Source organism: Neofelis nebulosa, chromosome 4 (genome assembly GCF_028018385.1).
Source record: "Neofelis nebulosa isolate mNeoNeb1 chromosome 4, mNeoNeb1.pri, whole genome shotgun sequence".
NCBI classification, from domain to species: domain Eukaryota; kingdom Metazoa; phylum Chordata; class Mammalia; order Carnivora; family Felidae; genus Neofelis; species Neofelis nebulosa.
This window is the reverse complement of record NC_080785.1, coordinates 164,666,949-164,687,019: the sequence shown is the minus strand read 5'-3', so window position 1 is coordinate 164,687,019 and position 20,071 is coordinate 164,666,949. Positions and strand designations below refer to the sequence as shown.

The window sequence follows — 20,071 nt, the reverse complement described above, 5'->3', positions numbered from 1 at the left end:
TCTGGCACCACCCGATGGGTTGTTAAATCCAGAGCTGACATCCAAAGCCTGGGACCCTAAGAGCTGCCCGTGGCTCCTGGTACTCCTGCACTCCTCGTGACACACGTGGCCCTCCAAGGCCTTTCTGGAGGAAGTAGCGGCAGGGGCGGCCCTGGAAGTGGGAGTTTGCTCAGAGGTGCCCGAACAGACACACCTCTGAAGTGGTTCTAAAGAGGCCGGAGCCTCCCAATAGGTCCCTGATGCCCCCCTGGAAGAACAGTCAGTCCTGCAGCCAGCCGACCTGCATGCTGTCAGCCGCAGCTCCTGTCCCCGCAGTTGGAGAAGGGGCCTTCTGGGGCCCGCCAGCTGCGGCCACCCTTGACCTCTCCCTCCAGGCTGAGCCCCAAACAGCCCTGCCTCTGCTGCTGGAGCTTTCTCCCCGCCCTGGGGCCCAGCGTCCCTCCTCCCCTGTAGCAGAGGCCCCTCCCGCCAAAGGAAGTGGGAGGGGGGGCTGTTGTAAGAGGAACTAGGCTAGGAGTCCGGTACAGGAGCAGGAGCAGGGCCATGCCCGAGCCGCCCCCCAGAACGCCCTGAGCCTGGACCCCCGCCACGACCCATTCGGGCGCTCCCCCGGGGTGGCACACCTTCACCATGGTAAGTCCTTCAAGGCCGGGTCCTCGAGTGCAGGGGTGGGGAGCAACCACCCAGGTGGAGGTGCCCCAGGGCCACCATCAGAAGGTGGGGCCAGGGGGAGGGGCACAGAGGACCCTTTGGGGGGTCCCTCTCTGCAGCTCAGATGCCCCAGCATCCTTCACCAGGGTCCAAGTTCACATCGGGTGGTGCCAGGATGCCAGAATGGTGATAGGGGACCAAGGAGGGAGCAATAACAAAGGACAGAGGATGACCCTGAGGGACCACACGGTATCTGCAGGGGACAAGGACATACCCCTTTGTCAGGGCTTAGAGAGCCAGTTTCCAGCTCATCTTGGTCCCTCATCTTCCTGTGTGGCCTTGGGCAAGCCACTTCCCCTCTCTGGGCCTCAGTTCCCACACATGTCATATTTGGAAGTCAGTGGTGATAGGGAAGGTGTTCCGGGAAACTCCGAACTTCAGAGGGTCTGCGGGCTCGGCCACTCTGAGTCCATAGCTGCGGCCAGAAGCTGTGTCCAGTGGGCAATGGGGGGCAGTGATGGTGTCGTGGCAGTGTGCCTGCATGTCTGGCTGTAGCGATCACAGAAACAGGAGGCGGGGAGGCCCGGCAGGGCCACACCACTCCCAGAAGCCTTCCAAGCAAGTATGGCAGGGGACACCCTGCCGCCAGCCGCGTCACCACCTGGTGAGGCTGAGGTCTGGCGATGACTGCGGTGACAGGGTTCAGGAGACCGTCACTATCGTGGGTCTAGACCCAGCAGCCTCCTAACACACACGTAAAGAGAGAGCCCAGGCTGCCTCTAAAATGGGCCCCCACCGCTCCACGCATCTGCAAACCACTTCGACTTTCATTTTTTGTCACTCTGTCAACGACAGCATGTGGCTGGGACAGTCACCGAGCCAGCCGCAGCAGGCACCTGACCAAGGTGGAGGCAGGGTGGTGGACCAGACGGCAGGGACTGCGTTCGTCTGGGAGAGAGCCTCTCCTCGTTTCAGAAAGCCCGTGACGAACCGGGGGTCACTGGCCGAGGACCCCTCTGGGTGCCTCACCCACCAAAAGTGGCAGCTTAGAGCCCCGGGCTTGGGATGGGAATTCCTCGAAGAAGGAGCCAAGCCAGGAAGGCTCGGGCGCTCGGATGGGGAGACGGAGATCAAAAGAACACAGGAAATGATTTGCTACTTGAAAGAAATCCACCCCCTCGCAAGGAAGCTGTACAAAATGCTTAGTCAACGGTTTGCTCTCCTGGCGGGTTGCGGGAAGGGAGAAACTCAACCCAAGAGGACCACGGAGGGGAAAACAGAGGGCAGACCCCATCCACGAGGCCAAAACTTCCATCCAGGGGTGCCGACTGCTTCCTGGAGGGGGCGATGAGTGCCGGGAAGAGTGTCGAAGGAGTCAACGGAGCAGTGTTCTTCAAGTGCTTCCCCAAGCCACGCGCTGTGCCCTCGATGCAGTCCCCGTGGGCGATGCCCATTCATTGCTGTCGTTGGTGATGGCAGCCGGGGGAGGCGACTCTCGGTTGCTGTTGAATGATGGGTGGTGGGTGCCCGGGGAGGCGGAGGGGAGTGATGGTGGTCATCGCCCACGGTCGTCGCAAGTTGGCGGTCACTGTGAGTCCCGTGGGTGCGTGTCGGCAGGGGCGATGGTTGCCGCCTGTCAGCCGGTGTTGATCTGTGGTTGGTGGCTGGTCGTCTCCAGGGCTGATCCGTGGAATGACGGTAGTCGGTGGCCGCTCTTGCCCCGAGTGGGGCGGTGATGGCAGCACTTTTGGCTGTTGGTCGTCCGCTGCTGATTTTTGACGACCGCCCTGGCGATGGTGGTGTGGGAACGGCGGCCTTAGTGGAAGTTGGTCGTGTGTGGCCGTGGATGGCCAGTGCTGTGAGCGTGGCCGTGGCGGTGGCGACGGTAGGGAACTTGGCGGCGGGACCCGTTCCCTGTTCTGTGTGACGTCGACAGCGGGTGCCATGACTGAGGTTATCGGCAGCTTTTGTTTGACTGTGAGGGCAAAGGGGGTGAAGGCAGGAGCAGGTTATTCTCGGGGATGGTGATTCGGTGAGGGTGACGGTGGTTGTTTCTAAAGCGCAGACATAAAGCTGTACGTTATGTGGCTGCCGAGTCCACAGGCAGCAGCCGCGGGGATGGACAGAAGTGGCCAGGGGCCCAAGAGAGAGTTCGGGTGGAAGACTGCAGAAGGACAAGAGTCCCCACCCGTCCCCAGAGGAGAAGGGCCTCCAGCTAGGCCAAATGGACACCGAGAGCCCTCCCCCAAGGGAAGGGGGACCTCAAGAGCCTTTGGAGGCAAGAATGCTGTTTGCACGGTGCAGGGATGCAGGGCGTGGCCCCAGAACCCCACCGAGTTTGGGGGAGGACAGGACCAAGGCTCCAGGGACACACCAGGGGCTGGGGCTGGGGCGCTGTGCTGCATGGCAATGTCATACCTCCTCCCTGCTGGCGACCACAGCTCACAGGACCCCAACGAGGAAGGAAATGGCTGTTTCGTTGTTCTCTCCTGTCTGAGGCTCTTCTCATCACCGCCCAGGAGCAGGGAGGCCAGAGCAGTTAGGGCGAGTTGCAAAAGCTCCCTCATCCAGCCCTTCCTCCTGGCCTTGTGCCCTGAGCCCGGGGGACTGGCCAGCTCGAGCCTGCCCCTGCCGCTGGCAGTGGTGAGAAAGGCTAGTGGGTCTGCTTCACACCCTTGGCCTCGCTGAATCCGTGCAGCTAGCCGCCCCGTGAGGTCAGTGTTCCCATTGTCCTGATGAGACAACGGAGGCAGGGAGATTAGGTGAATTGCCGCACGACCCAAAAGTGGCAGGGGATTTCAACCCCATGACTCCTAAGGTCACGCTTTTAACAGCCCCCTTGACCTGCGATCTCTTGCTCCCCCCTACCTGACGAGGGGCTGCGAGGGTCTGGGGGTGCCTTCCCCCCACGTGCCCCAGGCTGCCCATCCCTCCAGCCTCATTTGGGCCTAGAATGTCCATCCCAAAGAAGCTGGAAGCCGTGCTCCCCGAGCCGTCCACCTTAGACTGGGGGGGGAGTCTCTCTGAAGAACCTCCCACCTCCCCCCCAGCCCGGACTCTCTTTCACAAGAGCCCCATCGGGTTGAGTCATACTTGGCTTGTGGTCAACTGTGACCGCAACCTCTTCATTGCACCCCCACCCCCAAAGAAGGGACTTAGAAACACACTTGGTCCACGGAGACTGGGGAGCCACAGAGAGACGGGCACCCGTGACACAGGGCAAGCAACAGTCTCATCCCAGTGGTATTTCACCCATTCATTCACTCACTCAGCAAGCATCTATGGGCCAGCTCCTGTATCCTGCGTCAATCACTGATCACTTCCTCTACATGCTCCTGGGGTCGCCAGCTGCCATTTTCCGAGGCATCTAGTGTATTTCTTCTCTGCACTGGCTCATTTACTCCCCTCAGACAACCCACGGAGGAGGTTTGTTATGGAACCCATTTTACGGAGGGGAAAACTGAGGCTTGGAGCCGTGAAGTGGGCTCCCCAGGCCTCGCACCCACCTGGTCCCACGCCAAAAGTCTTGACCGTCCTTCCACACGCTGTACTCACCTGAGCAAAACCCTCTCTTCCTCCACTACAAACAACCCACAGATTTGTCACCGCGGAGGGCAGAGGGGGAGGCGGGTAGGAGTGGGTCTGGGGGTTTCCAGTGCCCAGGGCAGGACACAGAGGGGGAAAATGTCAGTGGCTGCAAGAGGCAGAGGACCACTCAGCTGGATGGGGGAAAGACGGAAGGGACAGGAAGAGGAACCAAGTCCTTGGGGCCAAGAGAGCCAGACACAGCCAGCATCAGGGCCTCTGACCTCAGAGCAAGGAAATGGTCTCGGGTCTCGCTCGGCCCAGCTTGAGGGGCCCAGGAGCCCAGAGACCAGGTTAACCCACTGGGGAAACCCTGGTCAGGACCAACCTTGTCTCTGATCTGGAGACACCGACCCCGGCCGCCTCTGACCCGGACTGGGCTAAGGGTAGCAGACAGCCTCTCCAGTCCTCTTCAAGGTCCTCCCTTCCTGCTGTGTGGCCCTGGGGAGGACAGCTAACCTTTCTGTGCTGTAGTTTCCCCTTCCACAAAGCGGGCCCGGTCATAGTACTGACCTCAGCATGTGCAGGACGGTTCAGTGAGATCGTTCACGGAAAAAGCCTAGCCCACAGTGCGGCACACGGTAAACCCCAGTGGGGTGTTCGCTATTGTTTCCATAGTTACCACCCAAAACCCCACTCCTCAGAGGTCTTCAGAGAGAGGATCCGCTTCCTGTACCCCCCGTACGTCCCCACCCACTCACTTCCCCACCCACTGCTGGCTCAGAGAAAGAGTAGGCCTCCCCCCAGCTCCGCCTGCGGCCCCTGAATGACACCAGTCCGTGAATAATACCCCTTTGCTCCCCGATTTCATCCTCTCTCCTCGCCAACGCACTCGGGTCTCCCCATCTTCAAAACGGGAAACATGCCCGCTGACCCCACGGCTCCCCACAGCCTCTTGCCCTCTTCCCCTTCTCAGCCAGACTGAGAGCTGTCCTCACTCCCCGTCTACACCTCCTGCCCTCCCAATCTGACCGATGAATGAGGTCACCAGCACTCTCCAGGGGGCCCCTCTGTCTCCGGTGAGCTTGGGCACTCTTTGGTAGCATGACTCCCTGTTTCTGCCAACTGGCCCTTGTCATCTCGGGGTCTCACCCGCCCCGGCTGCCTCCAACCTCCCAGCTAACGCCCTGCTCAGCCCCTGTCGTAGGCACCCTCTCTGACCCCCGCACAATGCAGCTGGCACAACTCTGTCCTCCCCACTGCCCTGCCCACAGCACCCCGGGGTTCCTAGTGCATCACGGCCAGCACCCCCTTCTTATAACAAACATCATGGCAGGCCCCCCCCCCCCCCCCCCCGCTTGAAGCCCTGAAATGAAATTCACAGACAGGAGCGCCTGGGTGGCTCAGCCAGTTAGGCGTCCGACTCTTGATTTTGGCTCAGGTCACGATCTCACAGCTCGTGGGTTCGAGCCCCGCATTGGGTTCTGCACTGACCGTGCCGAGCCTGCTTGGGATCCTCTCTCCCCCTCTCTCTCTGCCCCTCCCCTGCTTGTGCTGGCTCTCTGTCAAAATAAATAAATAAAGTTTAAAAAGTAAAGAAAAGAAATTCACAGACAGTGAAACACACTGACTCCCATCCTTCCAAAAATAACTCACGTGAGGGACGCCTGGCTGGCTCAGGCAGTAGAGCATGTGACTCTTGATCTCAGCGTCATGAGTTCAAGCCCCACGTTGGGTGTGGAGCCTACTTAATCAAAAGTAAATCATAGGGGCGCCTGGGTGGCGCAGTCGGTTAAGCGTCCGACTTCAGCCAGGTCACGATCTCGCGGTCCGTGAGTTCGAGCCCCGCGTCAGGCTCTGGGCTGATGGCTCGGAGCCTGGAGCCTGTTTCCGATTCTGTGTCTCCCTCTCTCTCTGCCCCTCCCCCGTTCATGCTCTGTCTCTCTCTGTCCCAAAAATAAATAAAAAAACGTTGAAAAAAAAAATTTAAAAAAAAAAGTAAATCATAATAATCAATGCGATCTCCTAGAATGCGAAGTCATTTGCACTCTCTATATGCACATAGAGAGGAAAAGTGCTCAGGCCAGTGGCCCACAGCCAAGCACCCGGAGCCACCAGGGATTCACAGGGGGACCCAGGTCTATCTCAGTGAGCGGACGGCCCCACTCACAGGCTGATGTCAAGGGACGTATCGGCCACACTAACACCACAAGAGTTCGAGCCCCGCGTCGGGCTCTGTGCTGACGGCTCAGAGCCTGGAGCCTGCTTGGGATTCTGGGTCTCCCTCTCTCTCTGCCCCTCCCCTGCTCACTCTCTCTCTCTCTCTCTCTCTCTCTCTCAAAAATAAACATCAAGGTTTTTTTTTTTTCTTACTGCTGAAAAAGTCTTAGTGAAATCTGAATGAAATTAAAATCCCCCTTGACACAGGGTAGTTGCATTGCTGGCAGATGCCGAGGCAAAAAAAAAAAATACATCTACTTTCTGTCTATGCATAAGATAGAAGTTGGCTCTACATCCCAGTGGTTACTAACAGTTACATCGCGTGAATGAGCGTCTGGTGGGGAGCAGTGGGGGCTCTGATCAGGGCGATTATTTGTGTGCACATTGGTAGCTGCAGCCCGCTTACAAGGCCAGCCAGGCTCCATCCCCGGGACAATCAAAAATGCTCCCCAATTCTTTTTTTATTTTTTAAGTTTCATTTATTTTTGAGAGACAGAGACAGTACACGTGAGCACAGCAGGGGCAGAGAGAGAGCGAGACAGAAGATGTGAAGCAGGCTCTGAGCTGTCAGCACACAGCCCGATACGGGACTCGATCTCACAAACCGTGAGATCATGACCTGAGCCAAAGTCGGATGCTTAACCGACGGAGCCACCCAGGCCGCCCCATTTGCTCCCACAACTCTTAAAGTGTCCCCAAGAGCAGCAGGGCCCTACTGAGAACGCTCCAAGCTGCTGCTGATGAAGTCTGAGTTCCTTGGCTTGGCATTCAAGGCCCTTCAGCACCTGGCCCTGGTTGACCTCCCCTCCATTCATCCAAGCGCTGCCTCACTTTTCCACTCGGTTCTTTCAAAAGAGCCCCGAGGCCGGGTTCAGCCCAGCATTTGCCCGAGCCCCTGCCCTCGGGAACTTCCACACCCGAAGATGTGGCCAGTGTGCAGGATGTCCAGAGCGGGGACAGGGCTGTGGTGAGGGACACCCGGGGAGCTGCGGGGATCCTCAGCGTGGCCTGGGGTCAGGGAGGCCTTCTCACAGGACATGTCACCTGAGCCAAGTGTGAAGGCACCCACCAGGCAGGAAGGATGCTCTGAGCAGAGGCGTGGGCATCAGCACAGCTTGGAGGCACTGAGGTTAGGGACCGAAGGAGGTTTATCCGGGGGGGGGGGGGGGGGGGGGGGGGGCGGCCAGGTCACCAGCACACAGTAGGCGCGCCAGAATCCTTTGTGGACCCGATGGATGGAAGAGTGACGGGAAGCCACAGACAGGTTTTCAGCTGCAGAGCAGAGCAGGGAGACCAAACGTGCCATATGAAACCCTCACTCTGACCACTGACCTCAGGCTGGAAGCAGCGAGGGGGCTTCAAGCCCAAAGCACCACCCCCACCCCCCACCCCCGCACTCCCTCCTCCGCTCTCAGCTCCTGCTTCTCTGCACCTTGGCCTGGCTACTTCGCCCCGCCTGCTGCAGCTTTTCTCCCAGCTCCTGAGCAAAGCCCTCCTCGAACTCAAGCCCCACCCAAACAGCCCCTGGGGCCCAGGCACTCCTGCGGGTGGATGCAAGCGCCTAGCCTTTGCTGTCAGGCTGAGCCCACGGTGGAATCCCACACCCCTGGAAACAATGTAGCTGTGTCCGTAGTCAAGCCTCAGGCACTTGCCAAGCCTCTGTCCCTAGAGCCCCCTAAGCTGCCGTGAGGGTGGCGGGCTTTGCCCCTGGCCTCCCAGCTTCGGCCCGGCGGCCCGTCCTAGGTGCTTGGGGAATGTCAGTTCTGCCCCCGGGGCCCGTCCTCACAACCGCGTGCGTCGGAGAGGGGCACCGGGCCCCTCACGCCACTCCAGTTTTGGCACCCAGAGCAGTTCCTCCGTCACATCAGCCTTGAAAGTGAGCATGCTGCTGCCATTTTACGGATGGGGCCACCGAGGCTCAGAGCGGTGTTGGATCACCCAGCCGGGATTAGAGCCCAGATCCACCCCCCACCAAGAACTGGGCTCGTTTACTGCCTGTGGCATCCATCGGTGAACCCCGCTCTGGCTGATGGCATGTCCAGGATCTGACCTCGCACTTCCCCTGCACAGGAACCCCCCAGTGTCCCCAGGAGAGACTGTGGCCCCTCACCCACCTCTGCCCTACAGCGGCCACACGACAGTGACCCTCCTGCTTGATCCCTTCCTGCGTCTCCCCTCTCCCTTCCCTGGAACCTGCCTGGCAAAACACGGGTCCTCTTTGAAGACTTGATTTTGATTCCCAGCATCCTTTGCTCTTGGGGTTCCCCCGCCTCCCCCTGCCAAATCTGGATTTCTTTCTCTGCCCTCGTTCCTTGTTCCTCCATCGGGTCATTCCTGCCAGAGCTGAGAAAGGGCTCAGTCCCAGGCCCTGCCCTCCAAGAGCTCCTGGTCTGGGCATGAGGGGCTTCCTGGAGGAAGGGGGCATCTTATCCAGGCATGAGAGCACCTGCCGGGGAAGCTCCAGGCCGCCATCACTCACCGGTCTGCCAGACTCCTCCACGGCAGGGGTACGCTGACCCTCGAGTGCACCTGAGACAGCCAGTATGTTTAAGTGTCCAAGGCACCGGATGAGTTCAGTCAGGCTGAAAAGGGAAAACGTTCCAGGCAGGCTTCCTGGAGGAGGGGTCTTTTGGGGGAGCCTCTATCTGAGTCCTCTCCCTGGGGCTGAAAGAAAGTCTCACCTGATTGAAAAAAAAAAAAAAAACTGAGGAAGGAAATGAGAAGGGAAAGCTGTGGGGGCGGAGGAGCAGGCTTGTGGCTGGGCACAGAGGGCAGAGGTCACGGATGTGACAGGCTAGCGTGCATGACCATGAGAGAGGAGGAGGAGAGTGGGAGGAAGGAGGCCACCTAGGGGTGGAAGGGGTGGGCAGTGGGTCAAATGCCCTGGAGAAGTCAGGGACTCAGCCTGGGCCTGGGCAGGGAGAGGGGGCTGGAGAAGCGAGGGGCAGGAACTCTGAAGAAGTGAGAAGGAGGGCGAGGCCCCCGCCCCCCTGCCCAGCAAGCCTCCCTCCACTCCTGACTTCCCCCCTGCAACAGCTGCCTGGCACCAGGGTCCCCTCCATGACAGTGGGACACCAGGTGGAGGGACCGAGAACAGAGCCCCCCCTCCTTGGGGGCAGGAGCCTGCTCTCCACCTCGCCCGCCTCTCCTGGTGTCCCCGAAGTGGGGAAGGATGCAGGCAGGTGGCCGCGGTGCAGAGTCAGAAGCTGGTGACGGAGGCCAGCGGGGCGGGCGGGGGGCACGGAGGCGTCACTCCACCCTCCCCACCCCCCTGCCCCCCCCCCGCCGCGTCCCCTCTGCAGGGGCTCACCCCCGCCTGGCCACCCCCCACCCCAGGGCAGCAAGGAGCGCTTCCACTGGCAGAGCCACAACGTGAAGCAGAGCGGCGTGGACGACATGGTGCTGTTGCCACAGATCACCGAGGACGCCATCGTGGGCAACCTCCGCAAGCGTTTCATGGACGACTACATCTTTGTACCCCGGGCCCCGGGCGGGGGCGGGCAGACGACGGCGACAGGGGCGGGCGGAGGAGGGGTGGGAAGAGTGGCAGGGGGACGGCAGCACAGAGGGAACCGACTGACGCCAGGGCAAACGATGGGGGGGGGGGGGAGGGTGCTGGGAGCGCGCCGGGTCGGGGGAGGGGACACAGGCCGCGACAGCGGGGCTCTGGCCCCCACCACCCCCTCTGCCCTGGGTAGCTCAGCCACAGCGCGTCTCCCCTTTCCGGACCCAGGCCTGTCTTCCCCCGGGTCCCCGAGCACATCTCCGTAGCCCCATGTCTTCCTCTGAGCAAGGGGCCTCTGGAGGCCGCAGCGGCTTAGGATTAAGGGACAGGGCGCAGGGGGAACCAAGCCAGCTCGGCCACTGCACCGCCCTTAACCACACCACACCCCAGACCTACATCGGCTCTGTGCTCATCTCCGTCAACCCCTTCAAGCAGATGCCTTACTTCACCGACCGCGAGATTGACCTCTACCAGGGCGCGGTGAGGCTGGGGCCGGTGGGGGAGGCGCAGCCCCAGGACCCCTGGCCCCCAGCGCTACGCTCAGGCCTGACCTCCTCCCCCAGGCTCAGTACGAGAATCCCCCGCACATCTATGCCCTCACGGACAACATGTACCGGAACATGCTCATTGACTGTGAGAACCAGTGTGTCATCATCAGGTACGGGGGTTGGGGGAGGGGGGGGGGGCGGGGGACGGCGGTGCCCATAACCTTCCTGCCCAGGCCCCACAACAGCCTCGCCAGCCCCGAGGAGGTTTGCTCAGAGCTCCTGATCCAAACGGGACCTTGCCGTCCCCCCTTGCCCCCTGGTCCCGCTTCACTTTGTCACCAGCTGACCCAGGATATACTTATTTATTCATTATGTTATTGTCTGTCGGCACATTCTAAATGTCAGCTCTGAGACGGCAGGGATGTTTCTCTGTTTTTTCACTATTGCTTCCCCAGAATCTGATATGGTGCCTGGCACACGGTAGGGAACAAACGAATGAATGAATGAATGAATGAGCAGACACCAGAAAGGGTACTTATTCCCCCCAACCCCCCTCCCTGCTGGCTGCTGATCATTCTCTCCCTCACCCACCCCCCCAGTGGAGAGAGTGGAGCAGGGAAGACGGTGGCCGCCAAATACATCATGGGCTACATCTCCAAGGTCTCCGGCGGGGGCCAGAAGGTCCAGGTGAGGGGAGAATGGAAGGATGGGCAGGGTCTCCCCACGTGCACAGTAATGAACCCCCAGGACCGCCTACCTCGTCCTGACCTCTTCCCACCTCCACCCGCCTCTGCCCGCAGCACGTGAAGGATATCATCCTGCAGTCAAACCCACTGCTAGAGGCCTTCGGCAACGCCAAGACTGTGCGCAACAACAATTCCAGCCGCTTTGTGAGTCCGCAGCCCTGCTTTGGAGCAAAGGCTCCCTCCACACACGCGCACACACACACGCACACGTGTATTCCCAGCAATAGAGGAACTACCTGCTCCTGGATGGGAGACTCACTTCCTGCTTATGGTCCATCTGAAAAAGATTCCCCCGTCAGCTGAACTGTAGTGGCCTTGACTTCCTTGACTTGTCTGTGTAACATTCTTCCATATTTCCTTGGCTGCATGCTACGTCCGTTCCTATTCACATTTCAGTTCCCGATTTATTCTCTCATCCGTTGTTTCTTTTAACAAATCGTTCTTGGGCTTCTTCCTTCCGTCAGGTGTTACGCTGAGCCTAACAGAAGACAGAATAGGTCAATGGATCTGGAGTTATGGTCTGATTCTATCACTACTTAGATTTGTGGGTTGGACCAAAAAAAAAAAAAAAACAGTGTAACTTCCTGAAGCTCCTGTTTTCTCATCCATAAAATGGAGATGGTGTTAATATCCATCTCACAGATCTCAATAATTCCTGCATATGAAAATTATTTAATAAATTCCATATGCTGATACAATTTATTTTATTCCCCTAAATATTATTAATTATATTTTTTCTAACATTCTTTTTTAAGATTTTTTAATTTGGGGAGAGGGTGCCTGGGTGGCTCGGTTAAGCATCTGACTCTAGATTTCGGCCCAGGTCATGATCTCACAGTTCGTGAGTTCGAGCCCTGCAACAGACTCTGTGCTGACAGCTCTGAGCTCACTTAGGTTGTCTCTCTCTGTCCACCCCCCTCATCTCTCTCTCAAAATAAATATTTTTTTAAAAATCGTATGGCTGGGGCACCTGGGTGGCTCAGTCAGTTGAGCATCCGACTTCAGCTCAGGTCATGCTCTCGCAGTTCACGAGTTCAAGCCCTGAGTCAGGTTCTGTGCTAACAGCTCAGAGCCTGGAGCCTGCTCTGGATTCTGTGTCTCCCCCTCTCCCTACCCCTCCCCTGCTTGTGCTCTCTCTCTCTCTCTCAAAAGTAAATAAACATGAGGGGCGCCTGGGTGGCGCAGTCGGTTAAGCGTCCGACTTCAGCCAGGTCACGATCTCGCGGTCCGTGAGTTCGAGCCCCGCATCAGGCTCTGGGCTGATGGCTCGGAGCCTGGAGCCTGCTTCCGATTCTGTGTCTCCCTCTCTCTCTGCCCCTCCCCCGTTCATGCTCTGTCTCTCTCTGTCCCAAAAATAAATTAAAAAAAAAAAAAAAAAAAAAAAAAACGTTGGCAAAAGTAAATAAACATGAAAACATTTTTTTTAAATAACAATAAAATAAAATATAAATCTTATGGCTTAGGATTTTTTTAATGAAGATTTTTTTTTTTTCAACGTTTTTTTTTTTTTTTTTTTTTTTTTTTATTTTTGGGACAGAGAGAGACAGAGCATGAACGGGGGAGGGGCAGAGAGAGAGGGAGACACAGAATCGGAAACAGGGTCCAGGCTCCGAGACATCAGCCCAGAGCCTGACGCGGGGCTCGAACTCACGGACCGTGAGATCGTGACCTGGCTGAAGTCGGACGCTTAACCGACTGCGCCACCCAGGCGCCCCATCAGAGCTCACTTTTTTTTTTTTTCAACGTTTTTTTTTATTTATTTCTGGGACAGAGAGAGACAGAGCATGAACGGGGGAGGGGCAGAGAGAGAGGGAGACACAGAGTCGGAAACAGGGTCCAGGCTCCGAGCCATCAGCCCAGAACCCGACGCGGGGCTCGAACTCACGGACCGCGAGATCGTGACCTGGCTGAAGTCGGACGCTTAACCGACTGCGCCACCCAGGCGCCCCTGAAGATTTTTTTTTTAATTTTAAGTAATCTCTACGTCCAACATGGGGCTCGATCTCACAACCCCAAGATCAAGAGTTGCACACTCTACCAAATGAGCCAGCCAAGCGCCCCTATTTTCTAACATTTTTATCATGTAATTATATTTGAAGTATTTTCCTCAACGTTTAGTATTAAAAATCTCAAATACACAAAAAAATGGGGAGAATTGCATAGCGAACACCTGCTGCCCCCCTCCTAGGTTCTGTTGTTAACATTTTGCTATAGTTGCTTTATCATGTGTCCATCCATTCATTTTTTTTTTTTTTTTTTTTTTTAAGTAAGCTCCACACTCCATGCGGGGCTTGAACTCATGACCTGAGATTAAGAGTCGCATTCTCCATCGACTGAGCCTGCCAGGCGCCCCTGTTCATCTTTTCTTTTTTTTGATGAGCTACAAAGTAAACTGCAGACACCATAATTTCTGCTCCCCCCTCCACACTTCAGCACGCAGATCATTAATTATAATCCAATATAAATTTCCAGTGCTCTTCTATTTCATTTATTTATCTATTTAGAAGGGGTGGGGGTGGGGTGCCTGGGTGGCGCAGTCGGTTAAGCGTCCGACTTCAGCCAGGTCACGATCTCGTGGTCCGTGAGTTCGAGCCCCGCGTCGGGCTCTGGGCTGATGGCTCGGAGCCTGGAGCCTGTTTCCGATTCTGTGTCTCCCTCTCTCTCTGCCCCTCCCCCGTTCATGCTCTGTCTCTCTCTGTCCCAAAAACAAATAAAAAACGTTGAAAAAAAAAATTTAAAAAAACAAAAAAGAAGGGGTGGGGGAGAGAGAACAAGCATGGGAAGGACAGAGAGAGAATCCCAAGCAGGCTCCGCACTGTCGGTGTGGAGCCCGATACAGGCCTCAAACTCACAAACCACGAGCTCATGACCTGAGCTGAAACCAAGAGTCTGACACTTAACCGACTGAGCCATACAGGCGCCCCGATTCCTTTCATTTTTTTTCTTTGACTTCTTTCAAAGTAAAATTTGCATAGAGCAAAACATATTAAAGCGGCTCATGCACAGAGTTTGGAAAAATGCGTGCATCTGTACAACCACAGCCCTATCAGCATACAGAACATCACCATCACTCCAGAAAGTTCCCTCCCTTTTTCGGTCAGTCTCTGTTCCCACCTCACCCCAGAAGCAACCACTCCTCTGGGTCTTTTTTTTTTTTTTTTTTTTTTTTTTTTAAACAAGAGATTAGTTTCGACTGTTCTAGAACTTTATATAACTGGAAATCGCACCGTATGTGTTTTCAAATTACTGATACACACAAAAACATGGCTGAACCTCAAGAACACAACCATGTTTTATTTTGCATATAATATTATGTAATATATATGTTATAGATACATAAGAACACAATTATGTTTTATATTGCATATTATATTATGTATATGTTATATATGTTATATATTATGTGTTATAGATACATAATACATATATTACATATATAAGAATGCAATCATGTTTTATATTGCATATTATGTAATATATGCTATGTGTTATATATGTCATATATTACATATGTTATATATTATACATATGTGTAGATATATTACATCATATGTTACATATATTACAATATTACTTATTATACAACAGAACAGAATGGGTATATGTCACGTATTACAGGTGTCTGGGTAGCGCTATGATGTAATGTGTATCATCATTGCATGGAAGCGACAGAAAGGAGAAGTAAGGGGGCTTCTCTGCCCTCCAACCTTTGCCCAGAGTAGAACCCAGAGGTTGGCAGAGGCCAAAGAAGGGGCCGTGGAGCCCTTGCTCTGGGCTCAGGGACAACACGGGAGAGACACCCAGGATCACTGAAACTAGCAACATCCCCCAGGAACATGGAGGCCTCTGTGTTGCGATAGAAGACCTGGGAAACTGGTCAATAAAGTGAGGTACTTCTATGTGCCCGGCACAGGGCTGGATGCCCAGATGTGGACCTGAGTCAGCCGAGAAGGAGCAGCTTAAACAAAGGCGGGAGGGAAGGAGCTGATGCCAAGTCAGTAAGGGGGAGTGGAGAGCAGAGGTGAGGTCACATGGGCAAGAGGGTTCAAGAGGCCAGGCTCCTAAGGCCCATCCTCGACTCCTCCCCCACCGGCACCCCCGGGACCCTGGGGGTCTAACGTGTCTCTCTCGGCTTCAGGGCAAGTACTTTGAGATCCAGTTCAGCCGCGGCGGGGAGCCAGATGGGGGCAAGATCTCCAACTTCCTGCTAGAGAAATCCCGTGTGGTCATGCAGAACGAAAACGAGAGGAACTTCCACATCTACTACCAGGTGCTGGGAAAGGGGCCGTGAGATTGGGGCAGGGGGAGAGCCCAAGGGGAGACGGGGGGCGGGGGGGGGAATGTCGGTGCCCAGGAGCCGTGACAGTGAGGACTGGGGGGTCACGGGGGCTGTGCAGTCCCACGTCAGATGCATGCGCACTGCTCACCCCCCAGCTGCTGGAAGGAGCCTCCCAGGAGCAGCGGCAGAACCTGGGGCTCATGACCCCCGAGTACTATTACTACCTCCAGTCGGACACCTACAAGGTGGATGGCACCGATGACCGGAGTGACTTCAGTGAGACTCTGGTGAGCAGTGACCACCACACTAGGAAACCGAGGCCCAGAGAGGGGCAGGGAGCGGGTGAAACAGGCAGGACAGGGATCCCGGTGTCCTGACTCCGTGCTGTGGCCCCAGAAGTCTAACCCAGGAGGGCAGGGCGGAGGTGGGGATCCGTGGCACAGGCCCTGTCCCTGTTGTGCCCGCAGAATGCCATGCAGGTCATTGGGATCCCACCCAACGTCCAGCAGCTGGTCCTGCAGCTTGTGGCCGGGATCTTGCACTTGGGAAACATCAGCTTCTGTGAAGACGGGAATTACGCCCGGGTGGAGAGTGTGGACCGTGAGTGTGGGTTCCGGGGACGGTGGGGCGGAGGCGTGAACTGCTTCCTCCTAGTTCGACCCCAGGAGGGTCAGAGCCCACGAGGACAGTATCTGAGTCACTGGGCAAAATGGGGAGTGTCAGAAGCATCGCAGGAGGCCCAAGAGCTTAACTGGCTGCCCCCTCCGCCCGGCAGTGCTGGCCTTTCCCGCCTACCTGCTGGGCATCGACAGCGGGCGGCTGCAGGAGAAGCTGACCAGCCGCAAGATGGACAGCCGCTGGGGCGGGCGCAGCGAGTCCATCGATGTGACCCTCAACGTGGAGCAGGCAGCCTACACCCGCGACGCCCTGGCCAAGGGGCTCTACGCCCGGCTCTTCGACTTTCTCGTGGAGGTAAGAGGCGCCGGGGCCAGGCAGGGGGAGAGGCGCTGCCCCAGAGCAACCTGGGCTTGGACCAACCAAGTGGGGAAGGCAGGTTTGACTGTCACCAGCCATCAGGCATCAAGCAGGGGCAGGAGCCAATCAGATGGATGACGTGGGCGGAGGTTCCTTCTGGCCGAGCCCAGGAGGGAGGGGGCTGCTGGAACCATCCAGGCCTGCACTGTAGGGGTGGAGACGGGTGGGGGCATCTGAGAGGCATGAGGGGGCTATCAGAAGGACAAAGTGGTGGACTGGATGGGAGCGACAGGAACAGGACGTGTCAAGGCCAGGAATGGTGACAATACCGTAGTAGCCAACATTATATGACACGTAGTCTATGCCAGGTACGGTTCTCAGTGTCCCTACACACCAATTTAATTCCTGTATAAAGCCCTGCAGGGTAGTTGCCATCATTAACCCATTTTAACGATGAGAAAATAGAGGTGCAGAACGGTCAAGGGCCAAAGCCAGTTCGCAAGGTAGGAACCCGGATGTTCTGACACCTGGGTTTCTCATGGGGGGGGGGGGGGGGCGTGCCGCACACAGAGCTGGAGAAGGCAGGAGAGGAACAGGCATGAGGGGACATAGCCTGTGAACGTGGCTAGGAGCGCAAGAGAGCAGCACGCTGGCACTCACCTGCTGTCCCCACCCACATTACAGGCCATCAACCGTGCTATGCAGAAGCCCCAGGAAGAATACAGTATTGGTGTGCTTGACATCTATGGCTTCGAGATCTTCCAGGTTCGGCCTCTGCTCCCCACCCCCCTATCCCCCGCGCCTTGGCCGGCCCAGTGGTCCCAGGAGCCTCCAGCATCAGGCCCCTGAAGGCAGCACCCTTTGCCTCCCTTGGCAGAAAAATGGCTTCGAGCAGTTCTGCATCAACTTTGTCAACGAGAAGCTGCAGCAAATCTTTATCGAACTCACCCTGAAAGCTGAGCAGGTGGCCAGGGGCCAGGGGACACTGGGGGTGGGGGCAGGGACAGCCAGGTGGCCAGGGGCCAGGGGACACTGGGGGTGGGGGCGGGACCATGAAGGTTGCCGAGGAACCAGGGGACCCTCCCCCCTCCAGCCCCCATTCCCACCTCTCTCTCTGCTGAGCTGTCCAGGCCCCCCCATGAAATCTCCTTTGGAAGAGGTTTTCTGCCTCTTTAAAGTTCACAAGGGCTGGGGAACAGCCTCCTCGTCCGTTCCTCCAACAATTATTTATTGAGACCCTGCTGTGTGCCAGACACTGTTTGCAGTGCTGGGAAGACTGCCATGCAGGAGATGAACAAAAATCCCTGCTGTCTTCATCCTGCCCATCCTGCAGAAGCAGAGCCTGAGACAAGGATTCAGGGCAAATATCAGGCGAGGAGAGAGGAAGTGAAAGACTCACTTAAAAAAAAAAGGGGGGGGGGAACAGAATAGGATATGATAATGAGTGGGTTATGCTGCAGGCAATTGGGGCCAATTTCTGCTGAGCCCTGGGGGACACTGTAGCGCAGACCTCAGAGGTGGTCCACCCCAGGAGCCACGGAGCCAGGATATTTATGAACCGGCTCCTGTCTGTCTGTGGCTAAGGGCTGCCAGGGGGAGAAGTTCCAGCCTGCCTCACACAGGGCCACAGACTTTGTTACTGGAGACGGCCCTACATGGTGAGGTGGGGAGATATGGGAACACCCACCACACCTCCTTCACCCACCTTGTGAAGCATGCGTTCTAGAAACATACACACCCTCTGCCCAGACACCCATCCCCACCCCCGCCCCCTGTGCCTCCCCCAGGAGGAGTACGTACAGGAGGGCATCCGCTGGACCCCCATCCAGTATTTCAACAACAAAATCGTCTGCGACCTCATTGAAAACAAGCTGGTGAGGACTGGGTCAGCTTTGCGGGTCCGGGTCTTGCCGGGCCTGGAGCCGGGCCTGGGAGAGGGGAGGGAGGATTCGGGCCCCCTGCTCCCCGCTGGGGGACAGATGGAGCACACTGAAATATCCCATCAGCCACCTCATCCACTCACTCTGCCCACCTGCTTGCATTTCACTTGTTCACTCAAGGAACCTTCCGCCCCAGGGGCCCTGGGGGGCTCAGTCGGTTAAGCATCTGACTCTTGATTTCAACTCAGGTCATGATGTCACAGTTCATGAGTTTGAGCCCCATGTGCTCTGTGCTGACGGTGTGGAGCCTGCTTGGGATTCTCTCCCCTTCTCTCTCTCTCTCTCTCTCTCTCTCTCTCTCTCTCTCAAAATAAATAAACTTTAAAAACAAAACAAAACACCTTCCCCATGGCAACCTGCTCAGAGACAGAGGAAGGGGTCAGGCTGACAGGTCCCCCACCAGGTCATCCCAGTCTGGGGGAAGGGGTGAGGATCCTCGGTGGGGTTCCTCACCCCGCCCTGCCCCCCCCAGCTAGCTTCCACAGCCACTCCCCACGCCCCACTTTTGCTCTTGTATGTGGAAGCCCCGCCTCCTCCAGTCCCTCCGCCGTCAGGGGAGCCGGATGGGGGCAGGGCCCCGCCAGGCTGAGCCACCCGCCCGACTCCCCGACCCGCAGAGCCCCCCGGGCATCATGAGCGTCCTGGACGACGTGTGCGCCACCATGCACGCCACGGGCGGCGGCGCCGACCAGACCCTGCTGCAGAAGCTTCAGGCGGCAGTGGGCACCCACGAGCACTTCAACAGCTGGAGCTCGGGCTTCGTCATCCACCACTACGCGGGCAAGGTGCGCGGTGCCCCGCCCCGGGCCGCCGCAGCCTCCCAGCCCCCTGGTGAAAGGAGCCTGCAGGGAACCCCGGTCAGAGCTGCAGAACTCCAGCGACCCCCTTCTCCACCCCTCCCACGCACCCCCAGGAACTGGCCTGGGTCCCCCACCGTGTTCCTTCAGCCAGACCTGCAGAAACCCACTGGCCCCCGACCAAGGTCACAGCTCTCCTTACTCCCAGCGCAGCTCCCACTAACAGGGCGGAAACTCCCTCCCATTGACCCCACCTTGTGCACCAGACCCTCCCCCGCAATCTGAGCTGCAAACCCCACTAACCCCTGACCCAGGACACGGCCTTCCAACTCAAACTCTAAGGCCTACGCGGCAAGCCGCTACCCTCCAAAATGGGCTGGAGCCCCCTCCGGACCCCTACCCAAGACTCTAGAAATCCGCTGGCCTCTGACCCTGGCCACGGCCTTCCACCCCGCAATTGACAGGACTACAGACTCTCCCACTGACCTTCGGTGGTCAGCAGACATCCCCAGGGACCCCCTGCCCAGGCTGGAGCCCCCTGACCCTTATTGTGAACTATAGGTACCCCCCGATCCTGTCAGCCCAGAGCAGGCCCCCACAGGACCCCTGACTGCCTGGGCTGTAAGCAGCACCCCTCAGGTCTCAGCCCCGCATTCCCCCCAACCCTGTCTCCCTCCAGGTCTCCTACGATGTTAACGGCTTCTGCGAGAGGAACCGGGACGTCCTGTTCTCTGACCTCATAGAGCTGATGCAGACCAGTGAGCAGTGAGTGACCTCGGGGGACACATCCTCCTAGGGATCGTGGGGAGGCTGGGGACCACTCTGTCTTCCCCAGAGCTCCCATCACGCCGCAGACTTTGTGAGTGTGGCTGTCCACAGGGACGGTGTTTCTAGTGACTGGTAGCCCCCCGAGGCCCACAAGAAGAAGTGAGGAAAGCCCTCAGA

The 20,071-nt window shown here is 57.3% G+C and overlaps 2 protein-coding genes and 1 long non-coding RNA gene across 15 annotated transcripts in view; 2 read left to right on the top strand and 1 right to left on the bottom strand.

The window, feature by feature from the left end:
- LOC131510726 (uncharacterized) overlaps window positions 1–20,071 on the bottom strand; it is a 64,688-nt gene that overhangs the window by 27,372 nt on the left and 17,245 nt on the right. For 6 of the 11 annotated variants that reach the window (XR_009261154.1, XR_009261158.1, XR_009261159.1 and 3 more), the window contains 3 exons: window positions 11,372–11,613; window positions 8,876–9,077; window positions 926–3,152 (listed from right to left, as the gene is read on the bottom strand). Coding sequence is in view for 1 of the 11 variants with exons in the window: in XM_058728227.1 (XP_058584210.1) it covers window positions 1,900–2,626; window positions 3,070–3,218 (876 nt within the window). In the remaining 10 variants the exon portion in view is untranslated. Of the gene's footprint in view, window positions 1–925; window positions 4,910–8,875; window positions 9,078–11,371; window positions 11,614–18,203; window positions 18,318–20,071 lie in introns of those variants that run through there. The other 5 variants (XR_009261150.1, XR_009261152.1, XR_009261151.1 and 2 more) reach the window with 5 other exon arrangements.
- The window catches only part of MYO1F (myosin IF), a 35,307-nt gene continuing 15,712 nt past the window's right edge, over window positions 477–20,071 (top strand). Inside the window, exons 1-15 of one of the 3 annotated variants that reach the window (XM_058728215.1) lie at window positions 477–633; window positions 9,733–9,870; window positions 10,292–10,381; window positions 10,465–10,559; window positions 10,989–11,076; window positions 11,190–11,279; window positions 15,274–15,405; window positions 15,570–15,701; window positions 15,882–16,014; window positions 16,190–16,386; window positions 17,074–17,154; window positions 17,267–17,353; window positions 18,177–18,263; window positions 18,947–19,114; window positions 19,806–19,891. In XM_058728215.1, the coding sequence (XP_058584198.1) occupies window positions 631–633; window positions 9,733–9,870; window positions 10,292–10,381; window positions 10,465–10,559; window positions 10,989–11,076; window positions 11,190–11,279; window positions 15,274–15,405; window positions 15,570–15,701; window positions 15,882–16,014; window positions 16,190–16,386; window positions 17,074–17,154; window positions 17,267–17,353; window positions 18,177–18,263; window positions 18,947–19,114; window positions 19,806–19,891 (1,607 nt within the window). In that variant the 5' untranslated portion in view covers window positions 477–630. Of the gene's footprint in view, window positions 634–7,597; window positions 8,904–9,732; window positions 9,871–10,291; window positions 10,382–10,464; window positions 10,560–10,988; window positions 11,077–11,189; window positions 11,280–15,273; window positions 15,406–15,569; window positions 15,702–15,881; window positions 16,015–16,189; window positions 16,387–17,073; window positions 17,155–17,266; window positions 17,354–18,176; window positions 18,264–18,946; window positions 19,115–19,805; window positions 19,892–20,071 lie in introns of those variants that run through there. The other 2 variants (XR_009261149.1, XM_058728213.1) reach the window with 2 other exon arrangements.
- Window positions 13,480–14,302, top strand: LOC131510728 (uncharacterized). Its single transcript, XR_009261163.1, has 2 exons — window positions 13,480–13,650; window positions 13,890–14,302. It is a non-coding gene; the product is annotated as an uncharacterized LOC131510728 (long non-coding RNA).